Source organism: Nyctibius grandis, chromosome 5 (assembly GCF_013368605.1).
Source record: "Nyctibius grandis isolate bNycGra1 chromosome 5, bNycGra1.pri, whole genome shotgun sequence".
NCBI lineage: Eukaryota > Metazoa > Chordata > Aves > Nyctibiiformes > Nyctibiidae > Nyctibius > Nyctibius grandis.
In genome coordinates, this window is record NC_090662.1 from 18,589,787 (window position 1) to 18,615,838 (window position 26,052).

General features: G+C 39.1%; 1 protein-coding gene across 5 annotated transcripts in view; it reads right to left on the bottom strand.

The window, feature by feature from the left end:
* Positions 1 to 16,466, bottom strand: part of CERK (ceramide kinase) — a 44,529-nt gene extending 28,063 nt beyond the window's left edge. For 4 of the 5 annotated variants that reach the window (XM_068402257.1, XM_068402258.1, XM_068402256.1 and 1 more), the window contains exons 1-5: positions 16,213 to 16,466; positions 7,880 to 7,993; positions 6,603 to 6,725; positions 4,451 to 4,576; positions 3,857 to 3,920 (exon numbers count right to left, since the gene is read on the bottom strand). In XM_068402257.1, the coding sequence (XP_068258358.1) occupies positions 3,857 to 3,920; positions 4,451 to 4,576; positions 6,603 to 6,725; positions 7,880 to 7,993; positions 16,213 to 16,354 (569 nt within the window). In that variant the 5' untranslated portion in view covers positions 16,355 to 16,466. The remainder of the gene's footprint in view (positions 1 to 3,856; positions 3,921 to 4,450; positions 4,577 to 6,602; positions 6,726 to 7,879; positions 7,994 to 16,212) is intronic. The other variant, XM_068402260.1, reaches the window with a different exon arrangement.
* Between the last annotated feature and the right edge of the window lie 9,586 nt (positions 16,467 to 26,052).

Here is a 26,052-nt window from a genome sequence, read left to right on the forward strand (position 1 = left end):
CTTGCATGCTCTTCTGAACATGCTGAGAACCAATCAAACAGACAGAAGTCATGTATATCTACATCACCATTCATAACGAAACACAGAGTTCTAAATGTTACCAGATGCAAAACTTTGTTTTACAAACTTAATTCAGGTCAGAGCTGGTGCAGCAGCTACACAGATCCCCAATGTTAAAGCTCAGCAGAGTCCACAGCCAAGCAAATACTAGGAAGTAAAAGACTATTTTACAGCAGTATACATTTCATGCACAATAATCAAATGCACACCCTGAACTCTAAACGTTCTTTAACTGAAAAGCTAATTCAAACACACTTTTAAAGAAACACATGGACAAATCCAAAGTTACGCATGTAGTCCCCAGCATACATGTTTAGGAATGTTTACTATTATCTATAGCAACCATTTCCAATGCATAAACTAATACTTACTCTTCCACATAGTCAGCAACAAATATTGCAGAATGAGCACTTATTTCATAGGACAAGTTAGTTGTCACGGTAACCAGGACATTAGTTTATTTAATTTTTTCAGTACTGATGATTTAAATTTACTTCTTATTGTATTTTCAGCAGAAGGAAAGCTTGAAAAAAACCAGTAATTTTTTTCATGAATGGAGAGGACAGTCTTAAAAATAGACACTGTCCAACTCTAAGTCAAGACCTAAGAGACTGGGAAAGAAGGGAGAAAAAGGTGTTTGGTTTTAATTTTTATAATTAATTTCTCCTCTCATAGCTTAACCACATTATTCTTCAACTTTACCTTGTCTCATCTTTCTCTGCAGACTCTAAGAAAGAGGTTAAGTGGACAAAAATTTCCATGTCAGTTCAAGGTCAATGTTGTCTCAGTAGTGTTCTATTTATAAAAATACTATGTCCAGGCTCAGAGATGACAGTGATATAAACATCTATACCTACCAAGGGCATATACTGAGAGGTAAAGAAGTTCACATACACAGTACCAGCATGACCAAATTCATTGCAAACATCAGATGACCAATGTGCGAGTCACACGTGTGAAGGCCCCTAGTGAAGAACTACTGTAAGAGAAATCATCTTAGAGCGATTCTTACATTTTGGGACTAGCATTTTACTTTTTAGACAGATGATAACAGTAAGCTACATACGCTAAAGGACTTCAAGAGAAGCAAGTCCACAAAACAAATGAGTTCTAAAAGAACTATGGTCCCTTCTAATCTCAACCATTCTGTGAACTAATTCAAGAACTAGGAAAAAAAAAAAAAACTGAAACAGTTTTACAAAGGCTTGTGCTACACGCAAGTGGATAAGAAAGCATAGTGGTTCACACATGTGAGATTTATTCTAAACATGGTCATTACCTGAACAATATTACAGCATGCTCTAGTTGTTCTGCACAATGATGTACAAAAACTTGCTATATGGTAACTGAATGAATATTTTAAGTAACTGCCTTTAAAGAGATGCTGTTCTATCACTGAGCTATTAGATTAGTACACTCACCACAAGAAAATCTTATAAGGGGAAATGAGAAGAACAACAGGAAACACACACAAGCTTTAAATAAGCTGTCACAAGTAAATACACTTGGAAAGCAGGGAAGCTGTTATCATTAAGAATCCTGTATCCAGTTCCAAAATTACAGGCGTGGCTTTGCCAAATAGGGAATCTAGTTTTTAAATGAAGAATCTCATCATTGAATGAAGGGAAAGCCACTTATCAGAACCAGTCTAAGAGGACAGTTGAACAACAATTAGATGTAGGAATCCAAAGCAGCTTTTCCTGTATGTGAGAAGACGCAATCAAATTTGAAGAAACACACGCATTTATGCGGTTCAACCATTTTTAAAATCTTCTATATAACCATGTGATCTGTTATTTAAAAAGTAGTATTAATACAAGAACTCCTTCCTAGCATCACTGTTCACCATGGAAACAGACTTCCATATGATGGACAAAAACCAGGCTTGGAAAGTCAGGTTGCTGTTTGCAAGCTAACTGCCATTAAGGCCCAGCCTGGGAATAGAGGAATCATGAGATTCTAAAAATATGCAAAGATGCAGTTCTCTGGTCAATTGTTTAGCTGAGTCATGTTAGAGAGAGAAAAGCAAAAAACTCCACCAAAGCAAAAAAAAAAAAATATTACTGTGTCCAGTTCTGGGCCCCCCAGTTCAAGAAAGATAAGGAATTACTGGAGAGAGTCCAGTGAAGGGCTAACAAAGATGATCAGAGCACTGGAGCATCTCTCTTATGAGGAGAGGCTTGGAGAGCTGGGTCTGTTCAGCTTGGAGAAGACTGAGAAGGGATCTTATCAACACTTACAAATACCTTAGGGGTGGGTGTCAAGAGGAGGGGGCCAGACTCTTCTCAGTGGTGCCCAGTGATAGGACAAAGGGCAATGGGCACAAGCTGAAACATGGGAAGTTCCATCTGAATATGAGGAGGAACTTCTTTACTTTGAGGGTGGCAGAGCACTGGAACAGGCTGCCCAGGGAGGTGGTGGAGTCTCCTTCTCTGGAGATATTCAAAACCTGCCTGGACGCGACCCTGTGCAACATGCTCTAGGTGAACCTGCTTTAGCAGGAGGTTGGACTAGATGATCTCCAGAGGTCCCTTCCAACGCTTAACCATTCTGTGATTCTGTGTGAATTACAATAAGAGACTGATTGAATCTGCCAAAACCACTTCAGGTACCACTACAACCGGTCACTGCCACCTGTTGTAAAAAACAATTTGCTAGGAGTGGACATGGTCTCACTTGCTTCCATTTTCTGCTCTGCACTGGAATTTCACCAACTGTCAGTATTATCTATTTCAAATCACTTAAGGCAAATGAAAAGGAAAAATCCTAACTAAACAGTTTTTTCTAGGATCTCAGTTTCCCTTCCTTGCACTTCTCCAAATCAAGAAAAATCCTAGTATAGCCAAAACTGCTTATTTAAAGTCAACTCATTTTAACGCAGGTGAAGTCCAGGAACTCAATCTGTGAATGTAGTTTCTTACTACCACAATTTGCATATATCGAGTGAGGGCATGATGTTGACATTGCGTATAGACCTGCTCCCCTAGCAACAGTACTCTGAAAAGACAGAAAGTGTTTTATTTTTGTAACTTACCAGTTTAAATGTACCCACCAACAAGAACAACAACATACCTTTTTAAAATACTGTAGTTATGAGAGTTTATCTGCATAGGGTCTACATACATTTTCATGATTTTCCAGTCATGTAACTTGTTTCATGTCATGAACCAGAAACTGGAATGACTACCTTATTTATTAAAATATTCTGCTTCTACAGCAGATTTAATAATGGAATGCAATTTCACCATTCCGTTAGGTCTGCTTTTAAAACAGTAATTCCACAACTGAACAAACACAAATAAAGCCAAATGATGTAGGTATTATTTGAACAGTCCTACATAGCAAGAGGAACTACCTGAAACGTTTCTGACCGGTTCACAGTTTTTACACACAGGCTGAATGCTACTGATGCAGTGTTCTGGACTCATGTATATGTCAAGACCACCTATACCACAAAACATTTCAGGGCAGCTTTTGAGCTATCACAAATGCTCAACTTCTGGACAAGCAGAATTAATTTTACATTCATCTTTTGAACACAAATCTCATGCAGACATTGTTATACCACACTTTAATATATTGTGTGTTGAATAGGTTTTGAAACAGTTTAGTTCTCCTTTGATACTCCTAAATGTGGATCTCCTATGGAAAGGAATATGCCCCAGAACTTTCAGCTGTTGCAATAATCAAATCAACAATAAAGGCTACTATTTTAAATTAGAGACAAGAACAGACAGATTACAGAATATATCAGCTAGAATGAAAAAAAAAAAAAAAGGTAAGTGAAGTTACTTACCCATCATATTTATTAATATTAACTTCAAATAAATTGTCCTTAGCATGGTTAGCATGTTCAGTTACTATGAAGAAATAAACACATTAAAAATTACTATTATAAAAATACTATTATAAAATTATATCTCATATACAATTATAAAAATGTTATAATTAATTCATTAATAACCATGATACTATTACCAATGTGACCATAAAACAGCCTGCCCATAAAATGTGTTTCAAAAGATTTTATGCCAAGGAAAGAATTGAAACAGACAGGCACTGCAGTATATATGGAAAAATATTTCACTAAAAAACTGTGCAAATGAACATCTGGTTTTGACAGTAAAACTGACAAAGAGAAGAAAGACAGTATCTTATAAATGAAGAGCTCAAATAGGTCAGAAGTACCAGAAGTTTTAGTTTAGTAAGCAGAAAATTGATACGAGTTCATTTACCTGGCTACCTATGCTTTAATTAGAAAACATTCCTTCTCTACCACTTAATTTTGTTAGTAAGAAAAGATAAGTAACAGAAAGAACTTAAGCTACTCAGAGGTGTTTTAAAGACTTCATATTGTGTTTATTAAGAAATTAAAATATTCATTACTCACTAACAACATCAGTGGAGATAGAAGCCAGACTGAAGAGTGGAGCAACTTTCTGTTCATAAATCCTCTTCCCTTGTCGTTTTCCCCCATATGGATTAATATACACAAGCAACTGCTTTGGTCTAGACTCTGCAGTAAGAAAAAATATTATAGTACACTGCATTTGTACACAAACCAAAAATTCAACAAGCTATACAAAACCAAACCTGTAAACAAAGTGAACAGAGCACACAAGCCTTTTATAACTCTTTATTAACTCTTACAATTATATAACTCTTTGTGAAAGAGCTATAAAAGCCTGCTTCATCTATCCTGTTTATTATACTGAGCATAGTGACAGTATTGAACAAATTGGTAATAAGACAGCAGGTGAAATTCAGAATCATTTTATCTGACTCCAAGTCTCATGTTCTTATGCATATTATTCTTGCAGTACCTTCCCACTAAACGACATTAGTATCACAGACATAAAAGACAAACCAACGGCAGTAATAGGAAAGGCACTTGTAAGTGAAGCACACATAGAAATACCTTTACATTAATTTATTTAAACAATGTTCTTGCTTTGGTAACATAGTTAAAACACATTTCCTTTCTGTGACAAAGCACAATAAGAATACCTCACAAAACTACATGCTGCACAGCAAGTGCTTGCCCTGTAGTGTCACACCTTCTCCCCAGAAAACACCTTTGATACTGCTATCTCAAGTTCATTCAAATAGTTATGGATTTACATCGGTGGTGGCAATGAAAACAATTATTACACCTCTGTACTAACAGATAGACAAAACAGTAATGCTTGCCGCACCTAGAGAGCCTTCCGTTTTTGTATAGAACACCAAAACCTGCTATAACATTCGCACTTCCTCAGATGGCAGTCTAAATTATTATTTTAAAAGGAAAGAATAAACAGAGTTATTAGATCAGCACACTTGCATAATAAATCCACCCAAGCTAGACTGTTCGAATGGCTTAAAGCTGCCACATACCAAAAGCACCATTCACCCTCTCTGAGAACCTGTTACCTTTTCTAAGGGACTTTGTTACCAATAGAATGAACACCTGCACTCAAACGGAGACGACTGCCCAGGCCACATCTCTCACAGGTGTACCAAATGGGTGCAAAAACCCCGTTTTTTGAAATATTGGAAGCCAGATGCCTCATGTAACGCAAACAAAACAAAAACATTAGTAAAATGCATGCTTCCAATGCCTGTTCAGAAGAACATTTTTTGTTAAATAGCCATTTTTATTCTGTGAGCCTTAAGCACGTGCTTGAGTCACATCTTAGGTGTACTTGTATCCAGTCCGTCTCTGTGTCTCAGATGGACCTCAGACCTATGCTGTAGGCAGCTTATCTCCCGCCCTGCCTCCATCTCCATCTCCTGTTGCTCCTGTCTGGCCTCCCTAGACGGACCTGATTACTTTATCTCATCTGGGCTGTAAATGGGACCTGCTGCTATCCCCATCCCTGGTCTGCCCACCCTGCTCAGATAGAGTGGGACTGCACCCTGGTCAGTGAGGGCACTGCCTGTGCTTCCGTCATCCTTGACCTCCCTTCTGTCATGGAGTTGCTCTGCTCCTGCTGCTCCCTGACATCTATCAAGGTATCTCTTTCAGGAATAACTCCTGCAAAACTACTTTTAGCCTTCCAAGAAGTCCAAGAGTCCCAGAAATGATTAATGGGAACTCTTACTACATAAGGCACATTGTTGATGAGAGAGACTGGAAAGGTGAGACAGACACACAAAAAGCTACCCATAAATCTTACAATTGCTACAATCCTTGTCCTCCAATCTCTGGAGTCCCTCAAATCTCTGAGCTTACATCTGTCCTTTACTTTCTCCAAAGATACAGTCATTTAAAGCCTCTCCTAAGCTTCTAATGTGTCTCTATTATGTGAAAATAATTTACTTCTGAGCAAAATTATAAGATACCTATAGTCCTGACTGATTAGAGTAAAACAATTAGTACAACTTAAAGAATATGCAAGATACAAAAGTAGTGGTAAGAATGAGACACTTCAACTCTCATCTCCCTCAACTTTTGAGCATAAGCTGCTCATAAGGGTTCAAAAAGCAGATATATCAAAATAATATTGATGTACGAGCCCATAAAATGATGCTGCAAAAGTTAGTAGTTTAGTCAAACTTACTCTGCATTTCAAGTAATTCTTTCAGCGCCTGTATCCACTGATTACATAAGTGCTCATCAACACACCAAAATGTCACATCACTGCACCGCCAGCGGTGATTTCGGGCTTTCTTCACGTAATACACTATTTAAATTTTAAAAACAGTCACAATGAGACAGTTCTGTGAAATAACAAATGCATTTTAGAGATCTCTTCAAAATATCTACCTTTGGAAATAAGTGGTAATTAACTCCCGCTACACATTTCTGCAAATGACAGAAGCATTCGGAGTGTGAACAAGACATTTGTAAAAAGTCAAAATGAAAACATAAATGAAAATACTTTCTCTATGTCATTACCTTATAGCAGATACCCAAACATAAACTTCTTTTTAAATCAAACACAATACATTTTCCATAAACTGATTATAGACATACAGAAGTTCACTGAGCTTATATATTATTTTATATGTATTAAAGTCTGCAACGTCCACATAATATAAAATGCCATAAGCTTAAGAGGATAAGCCAAACCCTCACATCAGCTCCCAAGTAACCAATAGGGTGAATTTAATTTCATAAAGCTGAAATTTGAGAAAAAAGATTTAGTTTTCTTGTGCATTAAGAACTAGAGAAGAAGCACCCTTACCTTTTCATCTACAGTATCACCAATCACTGTTACTGAAGAACTAAGTGTGAGGAAAGTACTCCACACAACATAAAATTTTGGCATGGGAGCAGTTACATTTGCCCCAGGTCTGAAGCACAGAAGTCACCACTCTTTCCCCAAAGCAAACAGAAATTTATTTCTGGCACTTTAAGAACGCAATCAATAATACAAAGTACCTTTACATGCACACATTCTGATGGTTAGGGATAATTTTAAAAAACCCATTTAGGACTCATTTTTCCAGCCTCTCTCTTGATTTTGCTAGTCAAGTAGTAGAAAGCAAGTGTCCTGGTGCAGTCATTCAGCAGCAGAAACGTTAAGACATTAGTTAGGACTTCATTAAATAACTAAACACAGTATGTGTTCTTAAAGGAAAGGTTTTATTTTCCAAAATAAGGCTCTTTAAATGTAAACTGGCAGATATTTGGTGGGGTTTTGGTTGGTTGTTTTTTGGGAGTTTTTTAGTTGGGGTTTTTTTGTTGTTTTTTTTTTGTTTGGGGGGGTGTTTCTTCTTTTTTAAAATGCATCATTTCTGTTTAGAGCAATTCTGAAGATTCCTTTTGAGTCTGCCCTAAAGTATCTCCAACAAAGTAATTAGCACAAGTATCCTGACACTGTATTTGCCTTACCTGTGAAAGCATGTGGCTTTGTCATTTTTTTCCATTTGCCAATATTGCGCTGTTTCTTGGTAAGTTCAGTTTCTTCTACAGCAATGATCTCAGAGGTTGGTACAAAACAGCTTTCTGTATGAACACAAGATCTTACACATTAGCATCTTAAAGCAGCACCAGAATGATTATTTCTACACATAATATGATATAGACATGCAATCAGAGTAGCTGCTAAATAAGCACAACCAAGAGCACAAGTAGAAATTTGCTGAATATTTTCAATTTCCCTTTGCCTTTAGTCAAAGCATATAATCAATAACCACCTATGAACTACCCCAAATAATATTTTAAATGTCTATGATTTCTCAGAAAATTAGGTATTCTGAGTACAAAAATATTTTTGCATGAAGCCAAAATACAGCAACATTGATTTCAGAGCAATGAAATTGCCCTTTCAATGACACCTAGTCCAGATATTTGACAGTGAACAGCATAAGTTATTTGAATGAATGCGCAACCAAATCTAGTGCGGAGAGACTACAGAGGCTATTTGTTATTCTCAAGTAAGTAGCTGGCTTATGAAAGAAGGGCATTCGTATGAATTCTTAAGACTTTAAATCTCACTAAGCTTTTAAATTTCAGGATCTCCTAAGAAGCCAATTCTAGATGTTATGTTTATGTACTGTTAAACATATTTCCCTTGTACCAACTTCAAAATTATTTATTTTCAGAATTAAAGTCCTCTTGCTCTTACACTACAAAATAATTTCCTCCACCCTCACTCTTTGTTCTCTTATAGTCCCTCAACACCTTCTCAGTCTTAACTCCTATCAAATTGAGGATTTTGTCTCATTTTCATCACTGATTTCAAAATTTCTCTGCTTTTACCTTATCTCAAAAAAAGTGGAATTGAAAACATATAAAACATTTAATTACATAATATTATATTATCATACTTTTATATAAAAGATTATATTATTATACTTGTTTCTCATATATAGAGATATAAAGAGACATAAAACATGTGAAATACAAACACTAATACTGTTATTGTTGGGTTTTATCCTACATTTCATCTTCCTCACTATTTTGCAGAAGTATCATGGTGGTGGTGAGGAATGTAAAATAAGCAAAAAATTTTCCTGAGCTCTTCAAGGTGGTGACCTCAGTTCATTTGCCACTAGTTCAATTTTTTTTTTCTTTACCCTGTCCTATTTATTTGTTTTAGTCATCTGAGTTGTTACCTGTTGTCACGTCTATTGACATGTCATGGACTACGCATACATGTTTTTTTTTTCCTTTACAGGTCTTCTAATATTTGACTTGGTTTATATTCCTTTAGGGATTTTATCTCCCCAGAGGTTTTTAGCTTTATTACAAAGAAATGTAGCCTCTAAACTTTACACTGAGGTCTTTTAGAAATCTGTCTGCATTTGAATGTTTTAACTACTTACAAAACAAATTTCAGCTTATAATAATTACATGTACTATATTTGAGGCGTGATGGGGAAATGCAGCAGTCACAGAATGTCTTTATAAATATCCAACAGCAGAGGAGAAGTCACTAAAAACACTGTACTTGTATACAGATATAGATATCATACATATACACGTAAGACTATATCAAGTATTTAATATTGGATAGTAACAGTTAATTGGTCTTCCTAACATTCAGAGAAAAGATCTGCTATGGGATCTCCGTATGATTATCCACCTATCCCTTTATTCAAGGAAAAAAATACTGAACAGAGATGGAACAATAAATTAAGGGAAGGGAACACGTTCTTTAACCTTTCTTTCCCAGAACCACTTTTAGTTGTCATTTTCCTACTGGCTATGCCACCTATCCATATGCAGAATACAAAATAAAGCTTGTTGCAATTATAAAGATTGCACTTAAGTGGTAACTTATTTTGTTGTTGCTCAGATACGCTACGAAACTGACAAACTACATTTAGATCAAAATTTAAGCGACAATGCTCTAATGAACATTTGGGGAAATAATTCTACATACTGAATACTTATTAGCACGTACACTAGGAGCAGTGACAGCAGCCATTGTTTTATTAGGAATTTTCTATATAGCAGAGAAAGCTGTCCAATGTACAGACAGCAAATAGATTAAAAAGCACTTCCAAATCCGTATCACTGAAAGCATTTCTTTGGAGCATATAGTTTAGCACGTATTACACAGCTTATATTAACAACCCTAGACCTTGAAACCACTTTTACTAAGCTCTCAGAATTCTTCAGATGTGTTCTCCCTCTGACAGTTGCATGACTAGAAGTTCTGCTTTTCCAGGAAATCTCTTCACAGATGTGGCAAAAAAAGTGAAGAGTAAATGTTTTATTTATATATGTGCATTTTTTTACCTTAAGCCGTAAGAGTTACACACTTGAAAAAACAGATTCCTGAGGGGGGTGGGGGAAACCCCACCAAAAAAAAAAGGAACAAAACAAAAGCAAAGAACAGAGTGATCCCACCTTCCCTCTGTAAATCTTTGGGTCTGGTAAAAGTCTGAAGTTTCTGTTCTATGAATACCAGCTATGTTGACTGCAGCCCGCAGTACTACTTGGCACTGTACAAGCATCAACTCCACTGCCCTGGTAAGTATACTCCAATCTTAAGGCAGTCAAAATCACACACTACCTAATACAGTAATTGCTGAGGGCCAGAAGGATGCAAAGCTGTCTCAAATACAAACATGCTATTCAGAACATTCCCTACAGCCTATAAAAACAAATCTGAATGCAGTGGCATTTGTGTTTGAATAGAGCTCAAGAATTTCTATCAGTCCAAATATGACTCTATCACTATTTGACTTAGTATTATACACTATACTGTTTAATCAGAAAGCAAATCAACTACCTAGTCCCACCCTCCTCCCTTTTCCCCAGAAGGGTGAAGTTTCCATTGCAAAGAAATCAAATAGAGACCTTCAATACACACGCACAATGCTGCTCCTGTAAATACAATGCCCTCGTCTGTCATTTAATCACCAAAACCCATCCCATATAAAGAAGTAGGTCTATTCCACCCTCTTTTGAGAGGTCAACAAGGTTCACATATGTACTAACTATAGTCCTTTCCCCCTTTCAGTCACTTTGAAAACTAATTTACTGTTACAGACCACAGGAACACTAAGTTATCTTTCCCTAAGTTTAAGCTTTGCCTTCACCTAAAAGGTAGACAAGAGTGTTTTCTGTCAGAAGGTATATTGCATTATATTGATCATGCACTACAGAAAGCTGTGTCTAATAAAGACCAGAATAAGAGAAGACGGTGTATAGGGATATAGAGCAGAATTACAGAGACTTCACATCCCGGGGGAGGGGGAAGAAAAAAGGCATCATGACTACATGATGTATTTCAAATCTGTGGAAGAGTCACAGAAACATCCGAAGGCCATGATCGCACAATACACAGCCATGTACAGGGAAATTGGCTTTTTTTTTTTTTTAAGTAAATCTTCAAATACTTTGTAAACCAATAGACAATAGATCAGTTCCTACTCTGATCACACAGTTGCTACTTCACATCACTTATCTGAATTTGAATCAAAACACAGCGATTTGAATTTGGATCAATTTGTGTATTTAAATCATACTACTGAATGTTTTCCCATTAATTTTTTTTTTTAATTTCCAAATTAAATCTTTTCAATGCAACTATGGGTATTTCAGTGGTAAAGCAAGAAATAAGATGCACTTCTTCACCTTGGGGGGGAAGGTAGGGGGGAACAGAGGTGTATGCTGAAAAACATGTATTGTTTAATGCAGCGTGCATCTACATTTGAATAATGTATCTTCCAGAAGAAGACCCATTCCAAAGAAACAATGCCTTCCAGAGCTATTATTCCCCACATCCTACCGGTTCAATGTAGTCAGTGGAACTGCCTAGAGAAAAACATGGTTCAGATTTCTACACATGCCCATTGCCAGTTGGAAACAACTGATGAAAAATGACCTTGACTAAGGATGTGCCAACACACCACACGTGTTGCACAGCCGTTGTTTCCAAGCAGGCCCACCTCTGCTGTCTCAGTACTGTGTTTATCAAACTGAGCATTCTTTTGAATCCACAACATCAGAATGTTATCAGACTTGTGAACACTACTACTGAGGCTTCCTCAAGTGGTTGTTTTGGGGGGAAAGCTGGAACAGACAAGAGGGGAAAGCTGGAACAGACATGCCAAGGGAGAATTCTGAAAGGAGAAATAGAAGGGTTAAAAGAAAGCGCACACAATAAGTGAAGGCATACAGTCCGGTGCCTAGTTTGATCACCCCCTTCCTACTTGTACTTAACAATTGAAAAAAACCAGAAAAATGTCAAGAGAATCTCATTCTGTGTTTGTAATCCCTCAGTACTAGGCATGATACAATCTTAGCCAATACTTCTAAAATACCCATAAGTACATATGTACAATATATAATCTGCTATGAAGTTTGGTACACAAACTTTTATCACGTTACATGAGAAAAACCCGACTGTGCCATCAACATGAGAAAATAATACAACAATTGATCTGCCCAGCCTGGCAGATCTACTAAATCTCATGGTGAAGTGTTACAAGGTTGAGAAATAATGTTCTTTAGAGTATTTGAAAATGAAGGCACGCCTAGGAAAAAAAGGTGCATAGCTAAAAGTAAGGTGCATAGCTAAAAGTAAGGTGCATAGCTAAAAGTAAGGTGCATAGCTAAAAGTAAGGTGCATAGCTAAAAGTAACAGTGGTGCGTAGCTAGAAGTAACAAAGAAATACATGAAAAGTTTCAGATAAAATTTTTCCCTCTAAGTTCAAACAAGTCTAACCAACCAAAGAACAGGAAATGGGAACCTCATTACACTGAAGACAGAACTTGAACATATGATGCTGTTAAACAAGGTCTAACAGCAGGAAAGAAAGTAAACAGTATTTAGGATTTAAGGTTTTAAAAACATACCATGACTTGAACAAACATTTTCTGTTTGTTTTTTTTTTTATTGTTGGTATCTTCTCAATGATAGCATTAAAAATAATTCTCCTGAATTAATACTTCTTTAGTCACAAAATGCATTTTGACATAATGGGTTTTTAAAAACTATATATATTTTAATATCATTGTACAAAGATGAGAAAACACAAGAATCTCCCCGTATTCTGTAAAACTATATTTTCCTGGACAATAGGACAAAGTCTCTATTGTTTCCTATCTGTTCCTGAATTTGGATGCAATAGGGAGAGGTAGATATTTTGACACATCTACAATATACTAAACTATAGCTCTAGTTCCTTACCTGTCAAAGTCTAAAAATCTTGACAAAATACATACCAAACCATTTGCACTTACGTAGCTAAATCCAAGACAGTAATAAATACCCAGAAAATAAGCAGCCCTCACTGAGTTTTTTCAGTTTAAAAACAACTGTTTCACTGTAATAACTACCTATTAAACAAAAAATACATGTGTAATTAAGTCTGTATTTAGGCATCATACACAGCAGTCACATAGTCAAAGGCTAAATGGCAGAAAGATACCAATCTTGGTCAAGCAACTCCTCTGAAATTATACGCTTCTAACTAACCATCTTTCATATATAAAGTTTATTTATATACAGTCACGTACGCTGCTCATATTTCCAAAACAATTGTAGAGAACATGATGAGCCATCCCAGGTCTTAAAAGAGCTTAAAGACAACAGGGCAGCAATAATGTAAAACTGTGATGGTATTAGAGCACAAGTGCAGGAAACACATAAATTAATCAGGGTGTTAGGAAGAGGAGGTACACCATCTATTGTATTGCTCTCTACATAAACTAAACCTGTGCCTCCAGAACACTCAGCCATTTCTTTTTCTTCTCCCACCCTCCCTTTTCTCTTCTGATTCCAGGTCATATTTTCCAAAATCTTGTGAATAGCTATGTTACAGGACAGCAGCCACACTCAGTAAACCAGACTGGCCTCCTAAGGAATCTCCAACTGGGTACTACTTCAGAAACTGCCTCAAGAAGAGCCTAGTTTACTGTGTCCCGCTCTCCTTCCACCATTCCCAGCATTCTGACACCCACTTTGGAACAGCCTTCGGGACAGGTTCATACTGAGTTTGGCCCATCAGGAGTAAGTCAAAAAAACTTACAACTTAAAAAGTTGTAAAAACTTACAACTCTAAGCAGCTGTAAACTTTAGAGAGCTAATAAGAGAGCTTTTGTGTGATTTTGTGGCACTCTTGCTCGGCCTAAAGGAAGTTATCACACAGTAGCATGGAGCTCCCATTGAACTTGCTCCAGCCTATAGATCAGTCAACTAGTAACTTTGCAAAGGCATTTTTAGAAGGATTTTACACAATTCAACAAAATTCTCTCCAAAGCAGGGGCTACTTGATCTAGCGTGAGCAATTGTCCCAAAAGGCTCTGAAACTTTATATTTTAAGATCCAGTTACCTTTCTCTAGACTATTTTTATTTCATTTTGAAAAGTACACAGCTTATTTTTCACACCAATATATTAAGCTCAGCAAAAATAAAGAACTAGTTTGTCTTCAAAGTCTTAAGTTCATTTAGCTGCCCATCTGAAGTAAGTTCAGAAATTTTCAAATACTTTTTTTCATCAGTACTGTTGATAAAAACTAGATTATGTCAAATTGCATTCACACTATAACATAAAAACAGAGTTTGCTATCATTCCTGTGTTATCAGGAATAAGAAGAGATGCACTTGAAACATGACCAATTCTCAGTTATGTAAACTACAACATCAAAATCTTACAATTCTTTTTGAGTCCTCCTTCTCCCTTTTCACCTTTTTTCAAAAAGCCTCAGGCCAATAAGATATTATGATAAAATCAGGAAAATATTTAAGAAAGTTACACGGTACGAAGGGAAGAACTATTTAAGTTTGGCAACTTGCCTGGGATTGGAGACATCTATATTCAAATCTTTCTCAGATAAACTTCTAGTCAACCTTTCTATTATTAGTTTGTGTCTCGGTTCCTCCAGCCTCTAAAATGAGGATGACAGCAGTTTTCCACTCAACAGCACGAGATGTGAAAAGAAGGACATTACGCACTTTCAGATGTTCACATACCATGCTAATAGGGCTACATTAATAATAGAAATAATTACTATATAAAAACATCAAGGTCAAAGACTCTGATAAAATACCACCTAAAGTGTAGTAGAAAGCTTGATATACTCTATGTACACATTTTCATAAGTTATCCTGAATTTTTGTCAGGTATTTACCGCAGTAACCTCTCCCACTTGCAGTTTTGTAAGTCAGCACTATTCTAATTACACAAAAGGGGAACTATGAAGAGCTTTGTAACCCCATTACAAACAATTAGTCTGTATTAAATATTTCCAAAACAGTAACTTTCAGAAGTTAAAACTTTCTTTGGAAATTTCCATAGAGGCCTTTAGAAAGCAAAGGGCTTTAGAAAAAACCCTTAATTTGAAAAAAAAAAATAATTGCCTGAAACACTGCCTCAGTATGAAAGTGTTTTTTAACCACAACTAAGTCATGCAACTAAAAAAAACCACAACTTGCTTTTAGCGTTCTGTAAGTCTGTTATGTCCTGTTACGATTAATTCGAGTACAACACTACAAACTACATGCTGCTACCTCTCACAGTGCCAAGAAACAGCGAGGCTCAGCTAAACAAATCTCTGCTTCCCTCATCCAGCTGCAGGGACAGGTTTCCTGCCTTTTATCGGGGCACACTCTCCGAACAGATGCTTGAATTGCCCTCTCCGAAAAACAGGGGACTGTCAGCGCTCCCGCGCAGTGTCTGCGGCCCATCGTGAGCAGCTTTCAGCTTCGTTTCGAAACGCGTAAACCGATCAACCGGCCGATACGTCCGGCACAGCCGGCTGCCTGTGGGTGACAGTCCTGATACCGCCTCGTCCCCGGCTTCACCTCCCCCGCACCGCCCCGCCCGGGCCCGCCTAGGATCCAGCCACCCTCCGTGTTCCACCGTCGGACTCTGAACCCCCAAGGCGCCTCCTGTTGCGGACACCGGCGGCGCCCACGGCCGCCCTCCCTTCGCGGCGCGAAGAGGCACCCAAGTACAGGAAATACTCAGAACCTCTGAACGCTCCACGCACTCCCAGCCGACAACAAGCCGCCGCCGTGAGACCGGCCTCCGCAGCGTCCTGGCGGGGGCCGGGCCACCTGCAGGCCGTCCCCGCCGGCATCCATGCCCGCAGCCGCCCGGCCCCACGCCGCCAGGGACGTTGCGAACGCCCTTCCCCCGCCGCGGAGGAGAGGCGGCCCCTCAGGCGGCCCCGGCCCGCCGCGAGGCCGCGGCAGGTGCGCTACCGGCCGGCCGCCCGCCCCACCACGGCCCGTCCCGCCACGCCGCTCCGCTCCACTCACCGCCGCCGCGGCGGCGCGGCGGGCGGGGGTTGCGCCAGGCCAGCCGCCCCCGCTCCTCGTCTAAGGTGACCTCCCAGGAGCTCTGCCCCAGCCCCAGCGAGGAAACCAGCCGGGGCCGCCGGCCACCCAGGAGCTGCTCCATGGCCGCCGAGAGCCGGGCCCGGCGCAGCCCGCTACCGCATAGCCCAGCGGAGCGGGCGGCCCGCGGGGCGAGCCCGGCAGCTAACGGAGCCCCTTGCCCTCAGCCAGCCGGCCTGGCCCCCAGGCGGGGCGGGCTGCGACGTCAGCGCTACGCCAGCGCCGCCGGGGCGGGGCCTGCGGCTCCTAGGCGCGGCGCCGGGCTCCGCGGGGCTGGGGCGGCGAGGTCGGGCGGTGGCTGCACTTACCGGCCGCCCGGGGCCCGGAGGAGGCGGAGGCTCGCCCAGCCCAAGCCCCCAGGAGCCGCCGGCGCGGGGGGCCACACCAGCGCCACGGGCATGGCTCAGTGCGCAGAAACTGGGGCTCACGCCGCAACGTGCGCGGGTTGTTTTCGTGCTTTTGCGGGAGGATCGAGCACCCATCACAGGGGCAACGAACTCTTCCCTTAGCAAGACAGTGAAAATGTAATGAATACATCTACCACAAACATTTAGTGCCACGGACCTCTCGATCTACCCTTGCCATCTTTTCCATAAGAAGTATTTTGGGTTTGCCTTAAAGATCCTGACAAGAATTCACTATGATTGAACTCCTCTTTGCTGCCTTTCAGGTCCTAAACGGTGTTCCTGAACCTAATAACCATCAGCATCCTGCCCAAAGTACAGGCCAGAGCAAGCACCGGTTGCTCCACCTCTGACCTTAATCCAAACCTACTGGTTCTGAGTAATTACAATAGAAGTGTCGTGGTTTCATTGGGATTTTGTTTCAGTTTGTGGCCAGCCATGGTGATTAGAGCCATTAGCAGCTAAATCCAGGGCAACTGACCCTGGCTGGCCCACAGGTGTGTTCTATATCATTAACGTCAGGTTCACTATAAAAGGGAGGGCTTGCTGGGGAGGGGTGGGGTTGTTTTTGTTCTTCTTGACTCTCTTTTTCTCATTCCCAATGACTGGTATTCCTGGAACAACCTGCTGCAATTCTATAGCTAAGTATATTTTTGTGTGTTTTGTGTTACCATTGATGTTGGTTTCTTTACTTTATTAAATCTGTTCAATTTTAATCCATGAGTCTCCCTCTTTTTCCCAATTTTCTTCCTCTGTTGGGGAAGGGACATTGGGTGAGAGAAAAAACTGTTATTGTTTAGCCCCAGATGTGGGCTAAACAAAGACAAGAGGTTAGAGCCCTGGTCTGTTCTTACATTCTTATGTCCAGCCCGGGGCCTGTTCTCTGTTTTATGATGATGATACAGACGCTCTAGCTGGCTTTGCTCAGCCAGTGTAGGGCTAAAAATCTTCTGCACTTGAGCTTTGCTCTGACCCTTGCAATGTACTCACGTTTCATTTCCTGAAAACAAATGAGCCAGGCACTGTCATCCAAGTTATGTGTTGAAGATAGTCTTCCTGTGCTATAAATACTTGTCATTTTTACCTTGATTATTGCAACATCCTTTCCTCTGGCCTTGAAAGACACGATGTTGCCACCTTTACTGTTGAAAATACCTAGGTATGCTGCACTTTCACAATTTTAAGGAACGCTTTGTAGAATCTGTCAGTTGTATTGCCCTTTACATTTCTGAATCCTTCCCTCCACAAACACCTGTAAAGCTCTTTATATTGAGGCTTAAAGTAAAGTTTGGTTGTTGCAAAAGTCTGTTGTGAACATTAGTCTGCCAAATCCACTGCTGAGCAGTCATTGGCATTTCACTGGTTCTTTGAATTTTGCCAGCTACATCATCTGTTATCACCCCTCTTGGATGGTAAGATCCCTGGGCCAGGAATGTCCTTTTTGTTTTGGGTTGTACCATATCTAGCACGTTTCACTTCCATTATTTGTAACCACTTCTGCAAGCCAGAACGGCTGTCTAGAAACCACAGCCTAGTGCTGATACAGTGCAACAGAGGCTCTTTTGGGTGTTGACCCCCTCAGACATGCTCCAGGAGCTAACGGATTGCTCATATAAAGCTGTATTGTGAAAAATATTATTATTTCTCCACTATACAAATTAGATCTGATCTTTTATAGTCTACAGTCACTTGAACCACTATTCTTACGCTGTGATCCGTGCTAGCTGAAGAAGTAAAAAGTTCATTCTTTTTACCAGTCTTGCCTATAACTCTTTCCTTTTATTTTTATTAATTTGACAACTGTTTTTGGCTTAGCTAAGGCTAAAGCCTTCAACCATAAAACACAAAGTTGAGAAAATATTCTCTGGTCTCTGTAGAAGCCTACAAAGATGTACTAGCACCACTAGCAGTCCCGCTAGCATTCCCCATCCACATTTTCTATTTATTTATACAAGGAGAAGCCACTTATTTGGACACCGTTTTAGCATAATTCTGTTTTGGTCCATGATTTGGGCTCCTTTGTGGTACTACAGGAATGTCTTGCAGGAATTCTTACCAGTGCTGGTTTTGGTCTGCTCTGGCACTCTCTGGTAGTCCCTTGAACACCAACACATGCTTCTGTCCTAGAAAGTAAAGGTCAAATTTGAGCCAACACAGTATTTTTTCAATCAGTTTATGATTTTCTTCCCTGACTCTAACAGATTTCTAAAGGATAACTGACTTGGTAGGCTAAAGCACACACATGTCAATTATTGTTTTACTGCTTATTACATAAACCTTTGATTACCACTGCGGGGACAGAACTGCAGCTGCAGCGATGCCAGTAAACTGCAGGATTTATAGCCTAAAATCTTGGTGCTAAAGATGGCTGATCACAGGGCTCCAGCCTGAGAAATGGCATGGTTGTAAAAGCACCTCACTTTGTTCACAGGTCCACAGAGAGCAAAGGAAGGGTTGCAATTGGAGTTAACTTGAGAAAAATAATATGTTGCATAACAAGTACAATTCACAATATCAAATGGGAAGAATGCAGGAAGGTAGCACAACTTACAAGCTTTATCTCTATGACTCATTTATTACCCATCTAGCAAACAACATCATAACTTTTAAAGCCAACTTTCTCTCCCCAGTGTCTGATTTTATAATAGGTCATTCATCTTGGATGACACCAAGCTGAGCGGTGCAGTTGATTCTCTTGAGGGAAGGGATGCCATCTGGAGTGACCTTGACAGGCTTGAGGAATGTGCCCATGTGAACCTCACAAAGTTCAACAAGGCCAAGTGCAAGGTCCTGTGCACAGGTCAGGGCAATCACCGATATCAGTACAGGCTGTAGGATGAAGGGATTGAGAGCAGCTGTATGGAGAAGGACTTGGAGATACTGGTAGGTGAAAAATTGGACATGAGCCAGAGATGTGCGCTTGCAACCCAGAAAGCCAACTGTATCCTGGGCTGCACCAAAAGCAGCATGGCCAGCAGGTCAAGGGCGGTGATTCTCTACTCCGCTCTCATGAGACCCCACCTGCAGTACTGCGTCCAGCTCTGGGACCCCAACAAAGGAAAGACATGGACCTGTTGGAGCGGGCCCAGAGAAGGCCACAAAAATGATCAGAGGGATGGAACAACTCTCCTATGAGGAAACACTGAGAGAATTGGGAGTTGTTTAGCCTGGAGAAGAAAAGGCTCCAGGGAGACCTTATTGCAGTTTTTCAATACTTTAAGAGGGTTTATAAGAAAGACAGAGAGAGACTTTTTACCAGGGTCTGCAGTGACAGGCCAAGGGGCAGTGGTTTTAAACTGAAAGAGGGTAGATTTAGGCTAGTTATAAGGAAGAAATTTTTTACAATGAGAGTGGTGAGACACGGGAACAGGTATCCCAGAGAAGTTGTGGATGCTCCATCCCTGGAAGTGTTCAAGGCCAGGGTGGACATGGCTTTGAGCAACCCAGTGTAGTGAAAGATGTCCCTGCACATGGCTGGGGGGGTTGGACTAGGTGATCTTTAAAGGTCCCTTACAACTCAAACCATTCTGTGATTCTATAAAAAGTACTTATTCCTAGCAATCTTATGTTGTACTGAACAGGATCATTACATGATAATGTAGGCAATCAATTAAGGAACACTTCTAAGCAGGTATATCTTTTTGATCAACAGGAGCAGACAGGTATTCTTCAGCATGACCTGCATTACCAAAGTATTGATTGAAATCATTACAAACTTCAGATAAAACCCATAATAATAATCTGTCTCACTTCCAAATCTTTTGGAGGTGTGCTTCTTTATTAGGACCCTTTAACTAATTTTTTCCACAGTGAAAATCAAGCATGCCCTTGTACTATCCTGGCAGAAGTAGAAAGTACTGTGTATCCAGCCTTATTAGAGAGAGTGGAAGGTCTAAAGGGAAAAAATGTAAAATATCTTAACCAAAGTGCAAGCTGGATAATACTCATGTAAGTATGCCGGAAATCAAAGAAGAATCATATTCCACCATATTTTTGCCACTCTACTCAGTTCTGGGTTGGAAGTAAGAGGGAATCACAGATTTTTACCAAGAACTCTGGAAAACACAGCTTGTCACAGACATGTGATGGAGCCCTTCAGCTGCTATGCCCTGTGCTCCCAGGGAAATGGCTCCAGGCTCAAGGACTCCTCCATGACCCTAGGAACATCTGCAATGGTGCTCAGTCCCACTGAGGGAAGAGAAGAAATTTCAAGGTATGTGAAGTTGTTCCTAATATGTCCCTTGAACACATATGTGAGAGCCAGCCGTGATCTTGTCCAAATGACAGCTAGTGCAGAACTGAAACTTTAGTCTCATTGCTCAGGAATTTAAAACTGGAACCAAAATCAAGAAAAGGTTTTTACTTTTTTTTTGCATATTTTTTATTGCCCATTGATAACTAGGAAGTTTTTCTTTTCTTCCACAGAGAAAATGCCCAAGGAAGTTTTTAGACAGCTGCTTGGGAATTATCAAATTTTTTTTATCGCAGTGCATGTCAGGCAAATTGAAGTACTTACACATGAATCAAATTCTGTTCTCAAGTACACACATGCAAGTCCCATTAGAACAGTGTAAATACACCCAAAGGACATATTTGGCACTCTCAATACTTTTGGAAAACAGAAACTAACTGACAAAGTTAGTAGAACTGAGGAAAGTAATTAATTTTAAATATCAAAATACTGACAACTGTTCTAATTCCTTTTCTACTTATCAGCAAACAAAGACTGAAGCATGAGTGGAATATTCTTGCTGCTGATGGAAAGAATGACATCACCTTCTCTAGAAAAATACCTGAGCTATTTTAAAGCATTTCTATGCTTTTATCATAAAAGTTTAAATTACAGTTACTATTGGAAATTATCTGGAAAAAAAGCAGTTTTAAAGGCTTGTCAAAAGGGATGATTGTAGCCCTTTATTCACTTGAGCCAAAAGATAATTGAGAGAAAGTTGTTGAGATAGATGTTGCATGCTGTTCCTGAACCATGGAAGTTTACAGAATCCTTCCTTTCTTCCAAAGCTCCATGCTACTTCCATATTCTCTGCATAAACTACCTATCACTGTGAAAAATACTAAATAATATTTTTTTCAAGCTGTTATAGCTGTGGTTCCCACCTACAGATAGACACAGTAGTATTGATTTGTTTTCTTTGTTTAGATCCTTATTCCTATTTTAATTATTAGCCTGGAGTCTCTGAGGAGCTGTGAGCCCCCTCTCTCATCCAGCTGAATCCTTGCAAGAAACAATGAAATTAAAAGTTTCCTGTCTGACAGAACGATAGTGCTGCCTGGCAGTGTGCAACTTCGGTCTTAAATTGAGAAATTGTTGTAATTAGTTGAAAAGGCCGGGAACCACTGATCTTCCTTCTTATTTCAAGAGACCAATACAGGAATCTGAGATTTGTTATCTTCTTGATGGCCTTGTGCAGTATAGGGCGTGTAGGGGGGCGTATAAGAAATGTTTGCTGTGCTCTGGTAAGAATGCTTGAACAGGTAAAGTAGGTGCTTGTAGGCAAGGATAACTGAAGAGGCAGCACTGAAAAGGTGCTGTTAACATCCAAAAGTTTTTGTCTCCTGTCCACCCCTCAACTATTATTCGTTGTTCTAATAAAAGAGTGTATTTCTCTCTGCAAGCTGTGTTTTGCTGGTATTTCCAGTCCCTCAAAGCTGCAGAAAAATTGCTCTTTACCAGTCCTGTGCAGACCTTGCCTGGAGCAGGCCCACGTTTTGCCAAACCGTGCATATGGACCAGTTCTTTTTATCCTAATTCATTTTCAGACCTCTAAGATGAACCATTTTAACCAGACCTTTTATTCCCAGAGTGCTTCTCCAAATGCTCTGCTTCTGCAGGCAGGGCTCTAATCCGGATCAGGGCTCTTCTAACTTGTACCAGACAGTGTGACCTTCATAAACTGAAGAATAAAGTGAGATTATTCTTCCATTTAAGATGGGGAGACATATTTTCATGCTACTTTTAGCAGAACACACTGTAAAACTACTAATCAACACTCCAGATAAAAGAAAGCATAGAAAAAAAAAATCACACAGACTATGGAGGCAGTAGAAACAGTCCCTTTCCAAAGAGAATGTAAACCAAACCAGAAGCAAGATTCTCTGCAACAGAAGAGGAAAATCTGGAGAATATATTTATAAGACTTAAAGCAGTCGACTAATAAAATGATTTGAAAATAAAACAGTCTCAATATAAATACCATTACACTAGAAAATATAATTTACATCCTTCAGTTCTGGCTATCCTTAACACAGGAACTAAATTAAAGTACAGCTAATCGGATTATCAACATGAGCAAATAAGCATGTATGAGAAGAACAGCCCCATTATTTATCATGACACTCCAGACCAAATATTACATAAGATATGCTTAGTTGGACTAATTAACCTAGCACATAAAACCAGATAAAGTACCTAGTACTTAGACAGCCATGGAAGCGTCTGTGTAAGTACCACCTATGGTCTTTATCATCATAAAATAAAATAAAATAGAAATTATCTGAACAGCACTGTTATCCAAGAGACTCAAATCATTTCTTCATTTCCAAGAATCAGCAGACGTATCTGTAGCCTCCCAATGTTAATAACTTGAAAAAACATAAGCACCACAGAAATCAGATGTATCTGTGAAGAATCTGCGTTCTTTGAAAACGTTTTTGACCCTGTATAGCTGCCAGAATTAAAACTCTAGCCGATACTCACTGAATCAGATGAAACATAAACCTAATTTATATTATTATTTTAAATAATTTTCATGTCACTTCTGACTAAAAAGGTAATCATGCCTGTGATATAGGTAGATTGAGCTCACTCAGAAGCTAGTGAAATGTCTAATCACCAGTTACCAAAAAGTTCTCCGTCTCCCGTTTTGACATTTGGAAGGTTCTTCAATGCTTTAATCAATTTTTGTCCTTGGAAACTTCTCACCTATCAAATGTACCCCGAAACGCAAACATTCACACCAGTCGTCTTGGAAGACATCTACTTTTGACCTGATATTCACAAGCTCATGCTTTTTTCAATACCTTTACAAGACTATGAATAATTGCAGTTAAAGATGGAATTTGTGGTCCATCTTCTAACAAGAGCAAGTGATGTTCTAAGACATAGCCACTATTTACAAGATACCAGAGTTACTATATGAGGAAGAAGGATGCTCAGAAGGGCAAAGACATTTGGCTAAACTAAAAAAATTCGATGCATTAAACTGTCTGTTTCTTGTGAATGCTGTCATTTTGAAGTCAAGTAGCATTAGATCACGGACTTGACTTTCCTGAAAGTCCATGTTGAAAAATTCATGATTTATACTCAAGATTTATAGTTTCATATTTTCATTCAAACTATCCCACCATTTCAGTTTCAGCAGAAAAAAGCAACCCGACACAATACCTTTATCGAACAAAATTAATTCAGAAAATATAAGAGTATATGAAATAAAAAAAATACATAGGCTTTCTCAATCTTGTCAGTCTTTGGACACAGTCTCATCAGTCTTGTTATTGATTCATTATATAACTGGAAAGTTCACAGGTGCATAAGTTTATATTTTAATACCATCTACCTTTGCAAAGACAAAGATCCTGGTTGTAGATTCAAAGGAATAGAAAAGTTATGTTTGTGGATTTAAGGTAGAAGAAGGAAGGGTTTTTTTGTCTTTAAATGCCAGTGAATTGTGTCCTTGAAACTGGTTTAATTAATTCATGTGATTTAATCAACAATGTTACTTTCTGTGGTTAGTACAGTATTTTAAAAGTACAATGTAAACCTAAAGTAAATGCTTAGGAATGCAGGTGAAGTTCTCTTTCAAAGACCAAGATTCTGAATGATCAGATCAAAGATGGATTGAAGTAGTTTGTCTGAATAGAGTAATTTTCACTTTGATTGTTTTTCAGCTGACTACTGTAGTAGAGATGATGACAGCTGGTATGAAGTTGTCTGAATCAGTGATACTAGAACGCAAATACATGCCAATACTTTGCATAAAATCCACAAAACAGAGCTTTTTGACGTCTCAGCATGCATGTTGACTTGAATTAGCATCTTCTCTTTTTGATATTCTGGTATCAAAATTAAATGGAAAGCTAAGAACAGAATATACAATCAGACACAGCTGCCCAAAAAAGAGGGCAATGGTGAACAAAGAGGATCTGTTCATAACTGAAGTTAAATATTTAATTACAGCAAACAAATATATTTAAGGAATTTTGCTATACCTGACTTCATAGTTGTTCAAAGAGATGCCAGTCATCCTGGATATTCTTTTCTGAATATACTGAAAAGAAAATTCAAAGGCTGGGGAGTAACCTGACAAACATTTGTAATCTGTTTGTCTTGTCAGTTGGCAATGGCTGACTAATTTGGAGCACACCATTTTATCAGAAACATATTTTGAGCTGACTCGTCTGCATGTCATTCTAAATACAATTTCTAGAAATTGTAGATTTTGATGAAAGTGATACATTTTCGAAAGATTGCACAGGGTTTTAGTCAACCAGCTCATTTAGTCAGGACTACGAATCAAACTTAATTGCAATGCTCTGAAAAATCAATCACCTCAAAACTATCTCCAGACAGTTTAATGCAAATAGTTTTGTGAAAATCTTGACTCTGAAAGACATAATTCTAAATCACTGTGGCTAGGAATGGCAATTGGGAGTAATCAATGTTTCAAAAAAGATCCTGAGTGCAAAGGAACCATTCAAACCAATTGCTTTTATGGTTGTCCCTGTAAGAGCAAGTCAACAGGAAAAGAGATTACATTGTTAATGGCAGATTCTTCACCTCGATTAAAAAAGGAAATGCAATAATGAGACTTGAACTAATAACACATTCATACTAGATTTAGTTGTGAGAAGCTTCCTCCTCTGTCACAGTAGGATGGGCATACAATAAACCTATGAAGGGCCAGAACAGCAACTATAGTAGAAACCAGAGAAGTAGTAGAAGAGTTGAAATAAATATTCAGTCTAAACTGGATTTGCACAACATTTCATTCCTCTTGCTTTTTTTAGCAAATTTTGAGACTGTGACTAGAATTCTTAGGACAGAAGCTAATGTAATGCTATGTGTGTCTTTCACAGCCAGCAACCACTGGCTACCGAGAAAGCATGTGTGACTTACTCACTATACAATATGGTTGATAATCTCAACATCACAAATAATTCTGGTTTTGGAAGGAAGTGTTTTGAAACACTGTGGGATAGAACATGAAGTGGGGAGAGAGATATAGAGAAGTGTGCTCTGAAGTGTCTCAGTAAAAAACATAAACACAACTATAGGCTTAACAGAAGCCGACAGTGCCCAACTACAAAACGAAAAAGAGTAGGAGTAGATAAAAACCTACAT